Consider the following 14,579-nt stretch of genomic DNA (forward strand, 5'->3'; position numbering starts at 1 on the left):
GTCATGTGATCTGGTAGGCATTGGCGCTGTCAGTTTTCCATGCATCTATGGACATACCCCCAGTATTGTTCTTGATAGATGGGCTTGTGGGGGACGGGTTATTGAGCGGTTGTCGTGCTAGATAGTCAGCATGTTTATTTGTGTACTGATGAGTTTTGAGCAGCGCTTAATCCTGAGTATCTCGAATTTTTTTACCGCTTGTTGGACTAAGTGTGGCTTTTCGTGTGCTAAAATTACTTCGGACACTTAACATTTTCATACAAACACTTAGAGATTTTACAAATGTAACGATAGGTCTATGTGAGGTCCCTGACTCGTGTTTGACCTGGTGTTTGCTGATTTCTGACTAATGTATTTATATATTTATGTATTTATTTATTTAGTTATATATTATTATTTTTTATATAGTTATTATTTTATATATATCTATATATAGGGTTAGGTTAGTCAGAAATAGCTTAACGGGCCGAGGTTCAAACAGAGGTCAGGGGGACATAGCCTACAAGCTAATGTAGTGAGTCGTGTCAATGTGAGCTGAGTCCAGCAGCTATGTGGGTAAGAGCACACGGTGACGCGGGGGGTGAGGGTTGAAAGTAAAGAGCGTATGAGGTGTAATGGTATTTTATAACAGTGTTCTTGCCCCCAGTGTTAGCAAAGGGCTGTATATCATGTGATGGGCGTCATAGCGTTGTGGGGTTGTCGCGCAGGCCTTATTTGCGGGAAGGCACCATGTTTTTAGAAATAGTTGGTAACCATGTGCACTTTCTATTTTATGGCGTCCCGGGTCGTACGTACGTCGCGGGTACACATGGGAACCAACATATATTGGACATAGGACAAGGCAGTAAGTCATGGGTTGTAACACTCCTTGGTTCGTTTTACAATATTTGATGTAGTTTGTTGACATTATCGTTATGAAATTTCCGATTTTCACCTGCGTAAACGTGCTATAGGTGTAGTATGTTGATCAAAAACATGTCGGAGCGCGTGGATAACAGGGGTGGGGCATATGATTTACATGAACCAATGATATTCGTGACGTACATGACGTCAGCTCGACTCGGTATCTCCGAGTTAGGATACATACAGCTTGTGGATGGTTGGCGAATGGTCGATATTCCATCTAGCATATGTCAATTCTGCATCTAGACTTCCGTATATCATAGAATGATGCGCAAAACTAGCTTAGGGACTGGTATCCTTATTATCACTATCGTGTGGTGTGAAGACGACGTATCTATGGTGGTAGATATGCACTGGACGTTCAGATGAAGTACCGGAGTACGAGCGATATTTTGTTCATGGAAGATTGCCATACATAGCCGTTTATTCTGGAAACGTGTAGCGCAGTTCTACCGTCACAAATTTGTAATTGTTATTTGTTGATTTGCGGATATTGATATACTAATACTTTAAGAGATACCATATGATCTGTTTTAGGGGCAGGGGGGTGGTTGTTGCGGGGGTAACACCGTTGTGGTGGTATGAGCGTGGGAGCTCTGCTTTTTTAGGCGGTGCTTAAATCTTTATATTAGGGATGGTACGATAGTGCGTAGAGACACAGCCTGGCTATTGCCAACTTTTTGCTGATGGATCTCGTTGGTAGCTATGCTACGGATGTAGATTGCATTTTTATGGACTGTTGGAGTGCGTGAGTTTACAGAGTAACTAATCCCCAATTATTGCCAGGGGAGATCTGAGATGAGACGGTGCCTGATGTTACTAGAGAGAGGTTGATGAAGGAGGTGTTGTTCCGAAGGACTAAGGCAGAGTCTTGCGCGCAGTTCGCGGGCAAGGCGCGACCGGACGTCGGAGCGTCCTCGACAGGTATGCAGCGGCTGGCAGCTAGTGATCCGGGCGCGAATTGCATTTGGCGGGCGCACGGATCATGCTGCATGCGAACAGTCTCGCAATTGTGAGTGGGGGACACGAGGGTGAGGACATTTGGGCGTGAACAGTGTTACGTGTTATAAAAAATAATGCTTTATTCGTACGGCTGTGTGAGCGAATCACGAAGACTGACGAAATTTTTCTTTTTCGTGCGACATCGGTTGCTCGAAGTATGGAAATGGGTCTTGCAAGGCAAAGGCAGATAGGACTGGATCCCTACCTTGGATTACATCGGTGATAAGCTAAGCCCAGACAGTAGCAATATATGCACAAATGCGCACAAACAATTACATCGCAATCTGTATTATATGTTAGGCTCTAGGCTATAGGCGAGTAAATATAACTGTTATAATGTTGGAACATCGGTTGATTATTCCTGTCTTAATGAGCCATTAGAATTAGTGGGTATTTTCGCGGTGCCGTACATTACTACCTTAAGCTTAGTCTATGATCCAGTTTAAGCATGCGTACACTACACTACTTGCAAAGTAAACTTCCGCACTATTGTAGTATGTAATAACCGGACAAGACGTATCATATCCGTGTATGACTGCAAGTCTGCGCACTGAAGATCAAGGTGCACTGCAAGATTTCATAGTTCGACATAACACGGCTATACGACCACGGCGGTATGTAAACAATTGTAAGGCCTGCATCTACGCTTGGTTAATTTATTTATAGTTCGTTAGTTGCCCATAACAAATTCGATTCCGTTTTATTAGTGACCTTCGCGCCCATGAAAAATTTCAGTTGCGGCTCGTGTCATTATTTCTGAATCAACGGACCAATAAGAATGTTGTCATGGTTATAATTATAACATAGTCGCATATGCTATCAATCATGTTGCGATAGACTGGTAGCCGGTCGACAGTTCACACGCTACATACCGTGAGTTGTAGCGGATATGCGGAGTAAAGGTGGGAACGGGTACCCGGTCTTATTGCTATAGCCTCGGCGGTTCGTTGTCGCGCATCTATCGCACGACATAGTGTATACACTATCAACGAAACAAAAAAGAAGAAAGTGCAGATCGGTTTTTTCCAGGAAACCGAGCGCGCGGTCGCCAAAAAGTATATCGAGCATTTGAAGGCAAATGTCAAGTAATGCGGTAGTGAATATCCGTCGTTCAATCGGCCAGAAATGACTCAAACTCAGCGAACTGTGTCTTGCCTTATTATGTAACCCGTTGAAGGTGATGGACATGGGGGCAGGAAAGTGTGTTAGATTGCCGGCAGGCGGCGGGCGATCTACAACAGCGGTGTGCGCGCTTCGCGCGGAGATTCGGCTGAAGGGCTGTCTAGCTGTTAGGAGAGGGGGGGGGGGGTGATATTAAGTAAGGCGTTGCGGAGAACGAAGGTGCTAGGGGTGGGTCGGGGCATTGGCCCTTTCGCTGGGAAAATTTAGGTAGCTGCGATGCATGGTCCCAAATCGGCCCATTACCATTTCGTCTTTAACCATCCCCCCCCGGTCGGTTACTAAATAATATTTATAATATCAATATGGTTTTTTGGATACATAGACTATAGGAGCAGGGAAAACATGGGTACAAATAGATGAGAACAAAATTTGACAAAATAGAACAAACAAAGACAATGGGAGTGGTGAAAAATGGGAGCTATTGCCGTATTCTGAGGGTAGACGAAATGGGCGCTAGGCGAAATTGGTGGGGAGGCGAAATGGGAGTAGGTCATGGGATGTCCGTGTGGAAGTCGCCCAGTTTTTATAGCTGCAGCTGGACTGGTTTTTGCCCCTCATTTTACTGTATATAACTCAGGAGTAGAGATAGAGATTATTGTTCTTTTATCACCCTGATAACATTAGTCAGTGGTCTGAAGCGGAGAGGGGGGGTTGCAACTTCCCCCCTTCTAGATCCCCCTGAATGGGATAGGGTTTTCTGCCCGTCTGGAGACTTCAAATCGTCTTGAAGAATATCTTATACAGTTAACAATATCGTATTGCTCAAGTCCTTCGTCACTTGGTTCCCCTATGTTTTGTTATAGCTGTTAATGAATTCTGTTTATGCTCGGATATATGGTAATTATTATAATGAATGTATATCGATTACACGGGATATGGGGAAAATTGCATTGAGGTGTTGATTTTGTTCTAGTTTTGGTATACGTTATTTTGTATCTTTTATGCGATTAGCCACATTTATTTCGTTTTGCTTTTAAACAGTATGTGATTGTCAGCAGATGTTTCACTTCTCTGCCCCTCAAATAGCGGTTTAAGATGCTAATCTGTGCGAAACGTAGGTTGTACGTTTGAACATGAGGTGTATGTGTAATATTTAGTGTTTAAATGAGTGAGCTAAATATTGGACTTTGTCATGGTTGTTATTTCTTATATTAGTGTTTTTACTATCAAGTGTGGGTCTGCTGCTACATGACATCAGGCAACTGGAGCATTTTGGGATATGCCACTCGTACTGCTCTTGACGCTCATTTACTCAGTTGATCTGTGTTTGGTAGACCGCGCTCTACTGTGAGGGGGTTGTGCCGTATCTTAATGCAGCTTTAAGATTTTTTTCGCGATTGCTAGCTTAGTTTAGCTCTGATCTGGGGTGACAGTGCACCTACACCTAGTCCTTTCTGGTTGCAGTCACTGTAGTGTCGTAGGCCATTCTTGACCTCGGATTTTTGTATCATATTTCCGAGCCGTCAGGGTCCTAGATTTTCCCGTTTGCTGTTTTCCGAAGCATTGCCGGCTATGGTGGAATGGTTGTTCGATTACATCTTTTGCTCTCGTTGCAGCAGTGCGGTATAAATGATCTGCCACCGTTGCATTCTTTGCCTTATATATTCATATCATTGATATATAAGAGTGTGGGTTCGGTAATTGGGTGTTATTGTGGAGGGACGTGCGATAATGTGTGGGCGTGTACTCCGCATGTGAGTGCCACTTTCTACATCGCTGTTTGTCTCTCATTACTCAAAGTGATATGTGCATAGTATACGGGTGGTTAGCCGAGGAATATCCTTGTGTGTTACGTTAGCTTGGCCATGTCGACAGTACTATTATGCCTGAATATACTGCTCAATTTTAGGGACTTATTGTACACGGTTTCGGCTGTAGGTTAGGTTACAGTGTTCGTGGTCAGTTAAGAGTACTAACAGGCGCTAATGCTCATGCCGTTGCGCGCTTGGAGAGTCGTTCTGTCTCTGCTCAAGTAATTAGCATGATTCATATAACTATCTCGAAATGGTAAGATGTGTTTCCTTTCCTCGATCTCGTTCGTACCTTAGATTTTTAGCATAAAATTATTAGTAAATACGTTTTTAATTGCTCCTCGGCGAAAATTAGTAACTGCACGAGCCGTGTTGGTAAATTAACATAACTAAATGAATATAGTGACATAAATATTTTTGTATTTCTGTGCAGCGGGCGTTCGGTCGTATGCAGGGTTCTATTGCTTTCATAGACTCGTGCCATGATATAGCATTCAGTGAGTGAAATTGAAGTTGTATGTGATTCTATTGATCATAGCAATTCCATTCGCAAGTTGAAAAGATGATTATTGATGTCAAAGTGTTTCGTATTATTTTTAGTTTTATGTGATTTATGTTTATCCGGCTCTATGTTCAGCATAGATGTGACATATGGGACGTTCATTTTCTGAAATCTACTGTGGCAAAATCATTTTTTAACTATTAGACAGTCGGTCCATTATTAAGTTTTAATCCTACGAAGCCGTAATAAGGGTGCTGACTGTCTGTCTTGCGCATGCAATGGTCATGTAAATAAATATTATTTGTATTGGTTTAGTTTTGCTATCGACTACTTGACGTGCTCGGTTCATGAAAGAATGTCCAGCTGATAATGGTCTACGGACTAGATAGAGAGTCTCCGATTGAACACGCATGATGTTTGCCTCGTATTATTGAGTGGCGTTGTGGTTCCCTTGTAATTTATGTAGATATAGTCGTGATGCTTATAACTCAGTAGTGAATTAGGGCCAGGTGTCAGCACCTGGTGCATATCTTATGTTAAGCGGGGTACAAGTCCCCTACTTGCTATTTCAGAATAGGTTGGATTGTATACTCTTGTAGAGAATGTTAACAATATTTCTTCGATTTAGATTATAGTTTTTAAAAACATTTTTGTTAATTGCACGTAGAGGTTATTGTTTTGAAAATAACGAGCTTGATATGTTGCTTAACGACGTGTAAAGCAGGTATTACAGTCCGACCCTCAAGCCTTAATCAGTACCGTCTGGTCGCTTTTCATCATAAGGTTGCAATCATGTACTCTCTTGGATAAAGAGGCGAGGGTGTTTTATTATTTATTGATTTGATAGTGAGAGGTATCTTGCTGCTTTATAGAGCCAGTATTCATGTCTTTGTGTGGTGATGATAGATGGGATGATTTGGCTGAGACGGTAGAATAGGTGTTCGTTCGCCGGCATAGATAGTAGGTAATGTATTAAAGTGGATAATATACTTTTGTGGAGGCAGGAAGTCCTCGAAGTGCATCTGTCGGCATGGCAACGATAGCTCAAATATCGCAAGCCTAACTGTAGGTGAGTCGTAGTCAAGTGAGCTGCAGCTATGTGGGATAAGAGCACACGTACGGGGAGGGTGAAAGTAAAGAGCGTGAGGTGCATAATGTATATAACAGTTTCTGCAGTGTTAGCAAAGGCTGTATACTCATGTATGCGGTCATAGCGGAGTTGTCGCGCAGGCCGAAGGCGGAGCACCATACTTTAGAAATAATGGTAACCCATCCACTTCATTTTCTATGGCGCGTCCGTCCGTACGTACGTCCGTTTACACATGGGAACCAACATATATATGGACATAGGACAAGCCAGTAACCGTCTGTGGTGTAACACTCCTCTGGTTCGTTTTACAAGATTTCATGTAGTCTTGTTGACAATATCCTTAATGCAAAATTTCGATTTTCTCACCACCCTGCCGATAAAACGTCTATAGTGTAGTAAAGTTATACAAAACATGTCGGAACGCTGCATAACCAGGTGGGCATATATTTCCATGAACCAAAGTATCCTCGTGACGTACACTGACGTCACGCACGAACTCGGCTATATATCTCCGCAGTTGAATACATACAGCCTGCTGATGGTGCTGGTGCATGGTTGCGCATGGTCATATTCCATACTACGCATATCGACTTCTGCATCAGACTTTCCGTATATCACAGAATGATGCAAAAACCCTAACTATAAACTGACTCGGCTATCTTATATACTATCTATGGTATCCCAAACACTATCTATGGTGTATAGATAGCCACTGACGTCACACTGAAGTACACGGACGTCACGAGGATACTTTTGTTCATGGAAACATATGCCCACTACATAGCCAATTTATTCCCAACGTAGCGCCATCTACCGTCACAAATTGTAATTGTTATTTTGATTTATCATTGCAATATTATAATATACTAATACTATTAAGAAAAAACCCATATGTCTGTCTCTTAGGGGCAGGGGGGGTAACACCGTTGTCACGTGGTATGACGTTGGGAGCTCTGCTTTTAGGCAGTGCCTAAATCTATATATTAGATGGTACGATATGCAGTAACACCACAGCCCTGGCATTGCCAACTTTTGCTGATGCATCTCAGTTGGTCAGCTCATGCTCACGGATGTAGCATTGCACTTTTTATGAGAGGTTATAAGAAGTAAACTAAACCACCAATATGGCAGGGGCAGATCTAGCTTTTAGGAGACGGGGGGGGGGTTGATATTTGAGTGAAGGCGTGCCGAAGACACACGGTGCTAGGGGTGGTCCGGGGGCATGCCCACCTTCTACCTGGAAAATTTAGGTAGCTGTGTGGTCAAAATCAGGCAGCGGTGTTGAAGGTTTATTCCCGGGGTTGGCCTATATATACTACCATTTCGCGCCTAACACAAAATTCCCAGTCGGCCTACGTACACCCATTTCGCCTACTCCCAATTCGTCTACGCTCAAAATCAGCCCCATTCCCATTTCGTCTACCATCGGTCTGTTCACTAAATAATCATTTATAAATAATAAAATATGGTTTTTATTGGCATACATAGACTATAGGAACCAGAGGAAAACATGGGTACAAATAATGAGAACAAAACTTGACAAAAATAGAACAAAACAAGAACAAAATGGGAGTAGGTGAAATGGGAATATTGCCGATTCTGAGAGTAGACGAAATGGGACGTAGGCGAAATTGGTGTAGGCGAAATGGGAGTAGGTCAACTGGGATGTTACCGTATGGAAATCCCCAGTTTTTATCAGCCTGCAGCCTGACTTTTTTGCCCTCATTTTACTAGTATCATAACATCAGGAGTAGATAATAGAGAATTATTAGTCTATTATCCACCCCTGATAACATTAGTCAGTGGCTGAACGGAGAGGGGGGTTGCAACTCCCCCTCTAGATCCGCCACTGCATGGGTATTGTTTACTGCCCGTCTGGAGGCTCAAATCCGTCTTGAAAATATCTTATAACAGTCTAACAAAATATCAGTATTGCTACCCACAAGTCCTTCGTCACTTGTTCCCCATAATTTTGTTATAGCTGTTAATAATCTGTTTATAGCACTACGATATATGTAATTATTAATAGAATAGAATATCGATTATACCGTGATATGGGGAAAAATTAGCTTGAGGGTTGATTTTGTTCTACGTTTTATACTATTTTGTATTTTAGCATTAGCCACATTTATTTCGTTTTGCTTTTAACACAATATGTGATTGTCAGCACCGTGTTTCACCTTCTCTGCCCTCAAATAAAGCGTTCTAACGATTGCTACATCTGTGACGAAAACGATTGACATTTGACACACCTGAGAGGTGAATATTGTTTTAAATGGTGAGCTTTCCTACGTGACTTTGTATGTATACATTTCTATGTGTTGTTCATCAAGGTGTGTCTGTGTAACCATGCACACAGCGCACTGGCGCTTATGGACTGTACCTGCTTTGGCCAAGTGATCGTTGTAGACGCGTGTGTGCAGTTTCTACATGCAGCTCTTAACGATTTTTTTCCGCGAATTGCTAGCTTAGCTCTTAGCTCTGTCCCTGGGTGTGACCGTGCACCATACAACACCTCATCCTGCTTCTGTTGCCACGTCACTTGATAGTGTCGCTAGCCATTCTGCGTCGAATTTCTGCTATCATTCGAGCAGTCAGAAGTCACTAGATTTCCCGCTTTGCTGTTTTGCACGAATGCATTGCCGGCCTAGAGAAATGTTGTTCGAATACATTTTGTCCCGTTGCCATGGTTATATTAACTGCCCGTGATTTTCCTTAATAATTTTCATCTTAATATATAAGAGGTAATTGTTTGTGGTGTTAGGTCGGTGTCATTATCAAATGTCATTGTTTATGGTGTTAGCATATCCTTGTCTTCTAACCTCCCACACGACATTAATATTATGCCTTGCAATCACTGCATCACATTTCAGGGCACATACTGTACCTGGATTCGTTGTTAGTCCGTTCGTGGCCAGTAGAGACCAAACACGCGTAATGCATCACAGGCGCTTGGAACGTCTCAATAATAAAATGATGATAAATAAACACGAAATGTACAAGATGTGTTTCTCTACGCTCGTTCGCCTATTATTAGCAATAATTTACTGTAAATACCGTTTAAATGCTCCTCTGCAACACATAAGTACACTGCACGAACGCCGCTTTGGACAAACAACAAAAATATAGAAACAAATAACTTTTGTTGTCTGTGCAAAGCGGCGTTCGGTCTATGCAGGTCTATTGACTTTCATGACCATGCATGAATAGCATTCACGTGAGTGAATTTGACGTGTATGTGAATTCATTGATCAATAGCCATTCCATCTCGCAAAGTTGAAAAGCTATTATTGATGTCAACACGTTTGTTATTTTCAAGTTTTCATGTGATTTTGTTTATCGCTCTCTTTCAGCAGAGTGACATGGAATCATTCTAAATCTCTCAGGCAAAATCATTTTTTAAACTAATATAGACAGTGGTCACTTATATAAGTTACCTACCGAAAGCCGTAATAGGTGCTGACCTGCGTTTGCATGCAAGGTCATGTAAATAAATATTATTTGTATTGTTTTAGTTTGATACTCAGACTACTTCGTGCCGTTCAAGACAGAATGTCCACTTCATGCTCCCGACCTAAAGACAGAAGTTCCGTGAAACCCCATGATGTCTTACCTCGTTATATTATGGCCTGTGGTTCCTTGTAATTTTTAGATAAAGCGGATGCTCTCTAACAGTGTGAATAGGGCCAGGTGTGCACCTGTTGCAATCGCATATGTTAACGGGATACAAGTCCCTAACCTTGCATATTTTCAAATAGGTTTAAATTACGCTACATGAAAAATTTCACTGTTTAATATTTATTAAAAACATTTTTGTTAATGTTTTGAAACTAACGGCTGTATAGTTGCTTAAAACGACGGTGGCGCCACTACTAGTCCGTCTGCTTTCAAAAGTTGCACATCACAAATTTTTGACTAAAGGCCGAGGGTGTTTCTTATTTATTAATTTAAGAGAAGAAGGATTGCGATATCTTATAAACAACTTTCATATTCAGTTATAATATGGACGAGTTTGTCCTAAAATAAACATCGTTCGGTCAAATAGTAGTTATGTATAAATGTAATACTACTTTTGTGAGTAGCCCTCGCCCTGCAACGGCCGGCAGCAAAATCGCAGGGTGTCGTGTCAGCGGCCAAAAATAAGATTTTGAAACTCACTGTCGTTTTATGACAAATGTGAATGCATGATTATAAAATTAATATTTGTAGGTATATACTATTATTTATGCACTTACTGGTACAATAATATACTCTAAAATTCTAGGTAGTTGTATCCCTTTGCGTACGTACATGGGCAATTAATTCCAGTCTTCCAGCATATGCTCACGATCAACTGGCTTCCCAGCTTCGATTGATTTATATAAAACGTACCTGCGTTATAACCACAGGAGCTTAAGGTGGTTGAATTGCAGCCTGGCTATTTTTGTGTGTAAATAAATGACAATTTTTTCTGGTTGCGAAAAATAACGCATTGTATTTGGTGTAGAGGATGTCACGCTCCGTGAAACAAAATCCTATAATGACGGTGGGAACTTCATTATTAAAGTAAATGGGCAACTGCAATGTATGACAAAAGAAAGTTTGAACCAGTCATATTGGGATTACTACGAGATATGACGGCCACCAATGTGTGATTTTTCACGAACTATGCTTACCAGGAAAGGAAAGGAAAAACGGCAAGCTGTAAATAGTGAAGTACGTTCCAAACTTCCAGGCCATGTTTTATTGCCATGTCACATTTAACATTTAAACTGAATTATTTAGAAGCTAAGGTAACTACGCTTCTGTGAGTATTCAAGCGTTCAAACGCACCATTTCAAGTCTATTTTTGTCATTTGTACTAGTAAGGACCATCAAAACATCAGACGACTTCAAATTATGTTCCTTTAGTTCACATGCTTCGTATAGTGGTAGTGCTGGGGGCCGTACGTGGTTGTGGTACTAATAGTACCTAGGAACAGCAGCAGCACATTTGTATGTAGTGCTGTATCACCGAATGGCTTTAGATAACAATTACATTGGTCGCTATTTGTTTACATCGCACACGTCCGGCTTCAATTTCGTGGTATAATTGCATATGTTATGATGCTATATCCCATTTCTCGAGCATCAACTAAATATCGACCGTCTCATGTGTACCACCATGTTTTATAAGTGAACTATTTTAGCACCAAGATATATATATATATATATATATATATATATATTATATATATATATTTGGCAGATCTATGTAGTTTGTAATTGCACTGAATTTGAATGTTGATTTAAAGTGTACTTCAAGTTCAGTATTTTCTATAGTATATGACAGTGCTTGACACACATCTTAGTCATCTAGCAACTTGATACCACTTATCTAGCAACTTGATACCAAGATATAAAAGAGAAAACTCGCGTGTATTTATGCATTTCATTTATTTAACATGAATAGCATTCAATATCAGAAAATAAATAGCAGGAATAAATACACACTATTTTAACGATTTCACATCAAATGTTCGTATTTACAAGTATGGCATCTGTAGGTCGCTTGATCATGGGAGTTAATGGTGCTAGTCGTGTCTATAAGTATGACAATAAATATAACACTTTAATCACAGTGAACTTGTCAACGCAGTGGCTATAATAATATTGCCGATGGTTGCAAGTGTTTAGTGGATGCGACCTTGGCCATATCCAAGGTTGCCACCATATCCAAGGTTGCCACCATATCCTTGGTTGCCACCATATCCAAGGTTGCCACCATATCCAAGGTTGCCACCATATCCTTGGTTGCCGTGGCCGTAGCCGGTGTTGTAGACGGCTCCGTGGGTAACTGGGGATGGAGCGCTGTGCACACCGAGGTTGGCTCCATAGCCGAGGTTGCCGTTTCCGTATCCGCCTCCGGATCCGCCTCCGTATCCGCCTCCGTATCCGCCTCCGTATCCACCTCCGTTTCCGTGACGGATCACTCTATGTCCGTACACCTGCTTGTATCCGATGATTGGCTGCTTGTACTGGAAGGCGTACAGGGTCTTGGGCTGGTACCAGGAGTATCCATCTCTGTAGAAATTCATCAGAATACATAGTGAATATCGATGAAAATTACTCTCGCCCGTCCCCCGTATACCAGATACAATTGCTTGAAAGAAATAATGCAAGGCAAAACTTCGCCCAGTTGCGTGTTTACTCCGCGTGGTAGAGAACAGTTAGGTGTTGCGTGGCTGCTATAGGAGGTTGATCGTTAGCTTAGCCGATTGACAGGGATTCTGCGTTATAAATAGCAAACGTGCTCGTCTGCGAACTCATGCAATCCCGTGCTAAAGTAATTATCACGCTATCCTGTCAGCAGTTTGAAGGTCAGATTTAGGGTAGCAGGATGTGGATGGGCTATGGGAAGTGTATTTGATTGCGCGTCGGATTTTTCGTGGATGGGAGGCGGGGTGCGTGCGATGCGGGGGGCTATGACGTGCGATGAGCAGTAGCTGGTGTGGCGGGGCGCACAACAACGTACCTGTATCCGTACTCGTAACCTCTGGCCCTGGCGGCGGTCTCTGCTGCCGTGGCTTCATCCTTCTCGTAGTCAGCGCCGGCCGCCTGGCCGTCACGCGCGTACGAGCCGCTGGCGTGCTTTGATCCGGATCCGTGAGCACGGGCGTCGGCCCTCGGTCCGTACACGGACGTGGTGAAGAACTCCGGGGCGTAGGTGTGTCCGTAGCCGGTCTGCTGTTCGCCGGCATCGACACTGCCTACGTTGTCGTTGGTGCCGTAGCTTCCTCCGTAGTTACCACTAGCGGCGGCTCCCGCCACAAGCACGCACAGCGCGATGAAGACTCTCATGCTGACCTGTGAGACGAACGCATGATGTGTATGGGTACATCTGCACGTTATAATGCGCCGGGTGTCGAGCATTCAACCATACGCGGATTCGGCCGGCAAATAGTTTAGTCGGGTTTCATAGAATACCAACATGTTCAGCTTGCATCTATGACAAATACGACATGTGCATATACGCTCTCCTATGCCACTATTTGTCATAGGAAGATTTTTCCTATGGCAAATATTGGGGAGTCTGGCGTTCTGCTTTACAGCTGAAATTCACTGCTTGCGTTCATAATAGCGCTCCTAAACTCCTGTGATGCGCACAACACATACAACAATATTTGTCATAGGAAGAATCTTCCTATGACAAATAGTGTCATAGGAGAGCGTATATTCGTATGTCGTATTTGTCATAGATGCTAGCAGAACAGGCTGAGAATACGCTATGCTCAGGAGAGCACGTCACACACTCACACTGAACACTTCCAAATGCACGAATGCGCACGTCGCGTAATCAGATTATATTTGTGGTTAATTATAAATACATTTATAATAGAAATAAAGTGTATAATATATTAATATGAGACACGTAATTGAATAGTGCTAATCCAGTGGCAAGCCAAATAACTCATGCACGACTGAATGTTCTACGTGTTCTATCATATAACTACACCGCAATACCAAACAATCTCTAGCTGTGCGACATATAAGGAACTTTAATGATTTATATATATGCAAGGATACGATATAAGTGTATACACATGACGATTTATCGGAAATTTTGAAGCGTGTGCCAACTCTTGAAGGCTAATGTAATATTTATATGCTTTTCATGAATATCTTAACGTGGAAATATCAGTACAGCGCCTCGTTTGAATTTTAGATCTTTATATATGACAAATTTAGAAAACGCAGTGCACTGAGATACTGGTCTTAAATCTTACGCTTGGAAATGTCACAAGAAGAAATACTGCTCTTACAAAACTAGTAAAAAAAAGTCGTGGTTACTTACCTGTTCAGATACCGGTTGCTGGCCGAGTGCTGATGAGTGAGGAACTGATTTGGACATCTGCGGTTGGTCCTTATATACCCGGAGTCCACCACTCCTACTGTTGTCCTCCTATTGTTCGGGCAGCAGCCAAGATGAATGACACTCCGTCATCGTTAGGCCGAAAAAGGAAATTGGCACTTCTGTCCCATAATAGCTGTCCGCTTTTGTTTTTCGACTCTCATAAAACTCGTGCTTTCGAAATAGTGCATTTTCTCTAATGTTCTACAATTATGGTAACCTCCGCCGATGGGCAGGCGATTGCAAAAAGTCATTACCCTCGTTCGAGCATGCAACCTA

At 42.2% G+C, this 14,579-nt stretch overlaps 2 protein-coding genes across 2 annotated transcripts in view; one reads left to right on the top strand and one right to left on the bottom strand.

Moving 5' to 3' along the window:
- Positions 1 to 12,034, top strand: part of LOC106811424 (UMP-CMP kinase 3-like) — a 30,443-nt gene extending 18,409 nt beyond the window's left edge. The window contains exon 4 of the mRNA XM_014815032.1: positions 9,946 to 12,034. Coding sequence (XP_014670518.1) covers positions 9,946 to 10,008 — 63 coding nt within the window. The 3' untranslated portion in view covers positions 10,009 to 12,034. The remainder of the gene's footprint in view (positions 1 to 9,945) is intronic.
- On the bottom strand, positions 11,829 to 14,300 carry LOC106811421 (glycine-rich cell wall structural protein 1.8-like). Its single transcript, XM_014815026.1, has 3 exons — positions 14,244 to 14,300; positions 12,924 to 13,255; positions 11,829 to 12,472 (listed from the first exon to the last, which is right to left on the bottom strand). Exons 1-3 carry the CDS (start codon positions 14,298 to 14,300, stop codon positions 12,082 to 12,084), a joined length of 780 nt encoding a protein of 259 aa, XP_014670512.1. The 3' UTR covers positions 11,829 to 12,081.
- Positions 14,301 to 14,579: the final 279 nt, after the last annotated feature.

The sequence above is a fragment of the Priapulus caudatus genome, unplaced genomic scaffold, assembly GCF_000485595.1.
Source record: "Priapulus caudatus unplaced genomic scaffold, Priapulus_caudatus-5.0.1 Scaffold537, whole genome shotgun sequence".
In the NCBI taxonomy this organism is placed as follows: Eukaryota; Metazoa; Priapulida; class Priapulimorpha; order Priapulimorphida; family Priapulidae; genus Priapulus; species Priapulus caudatus.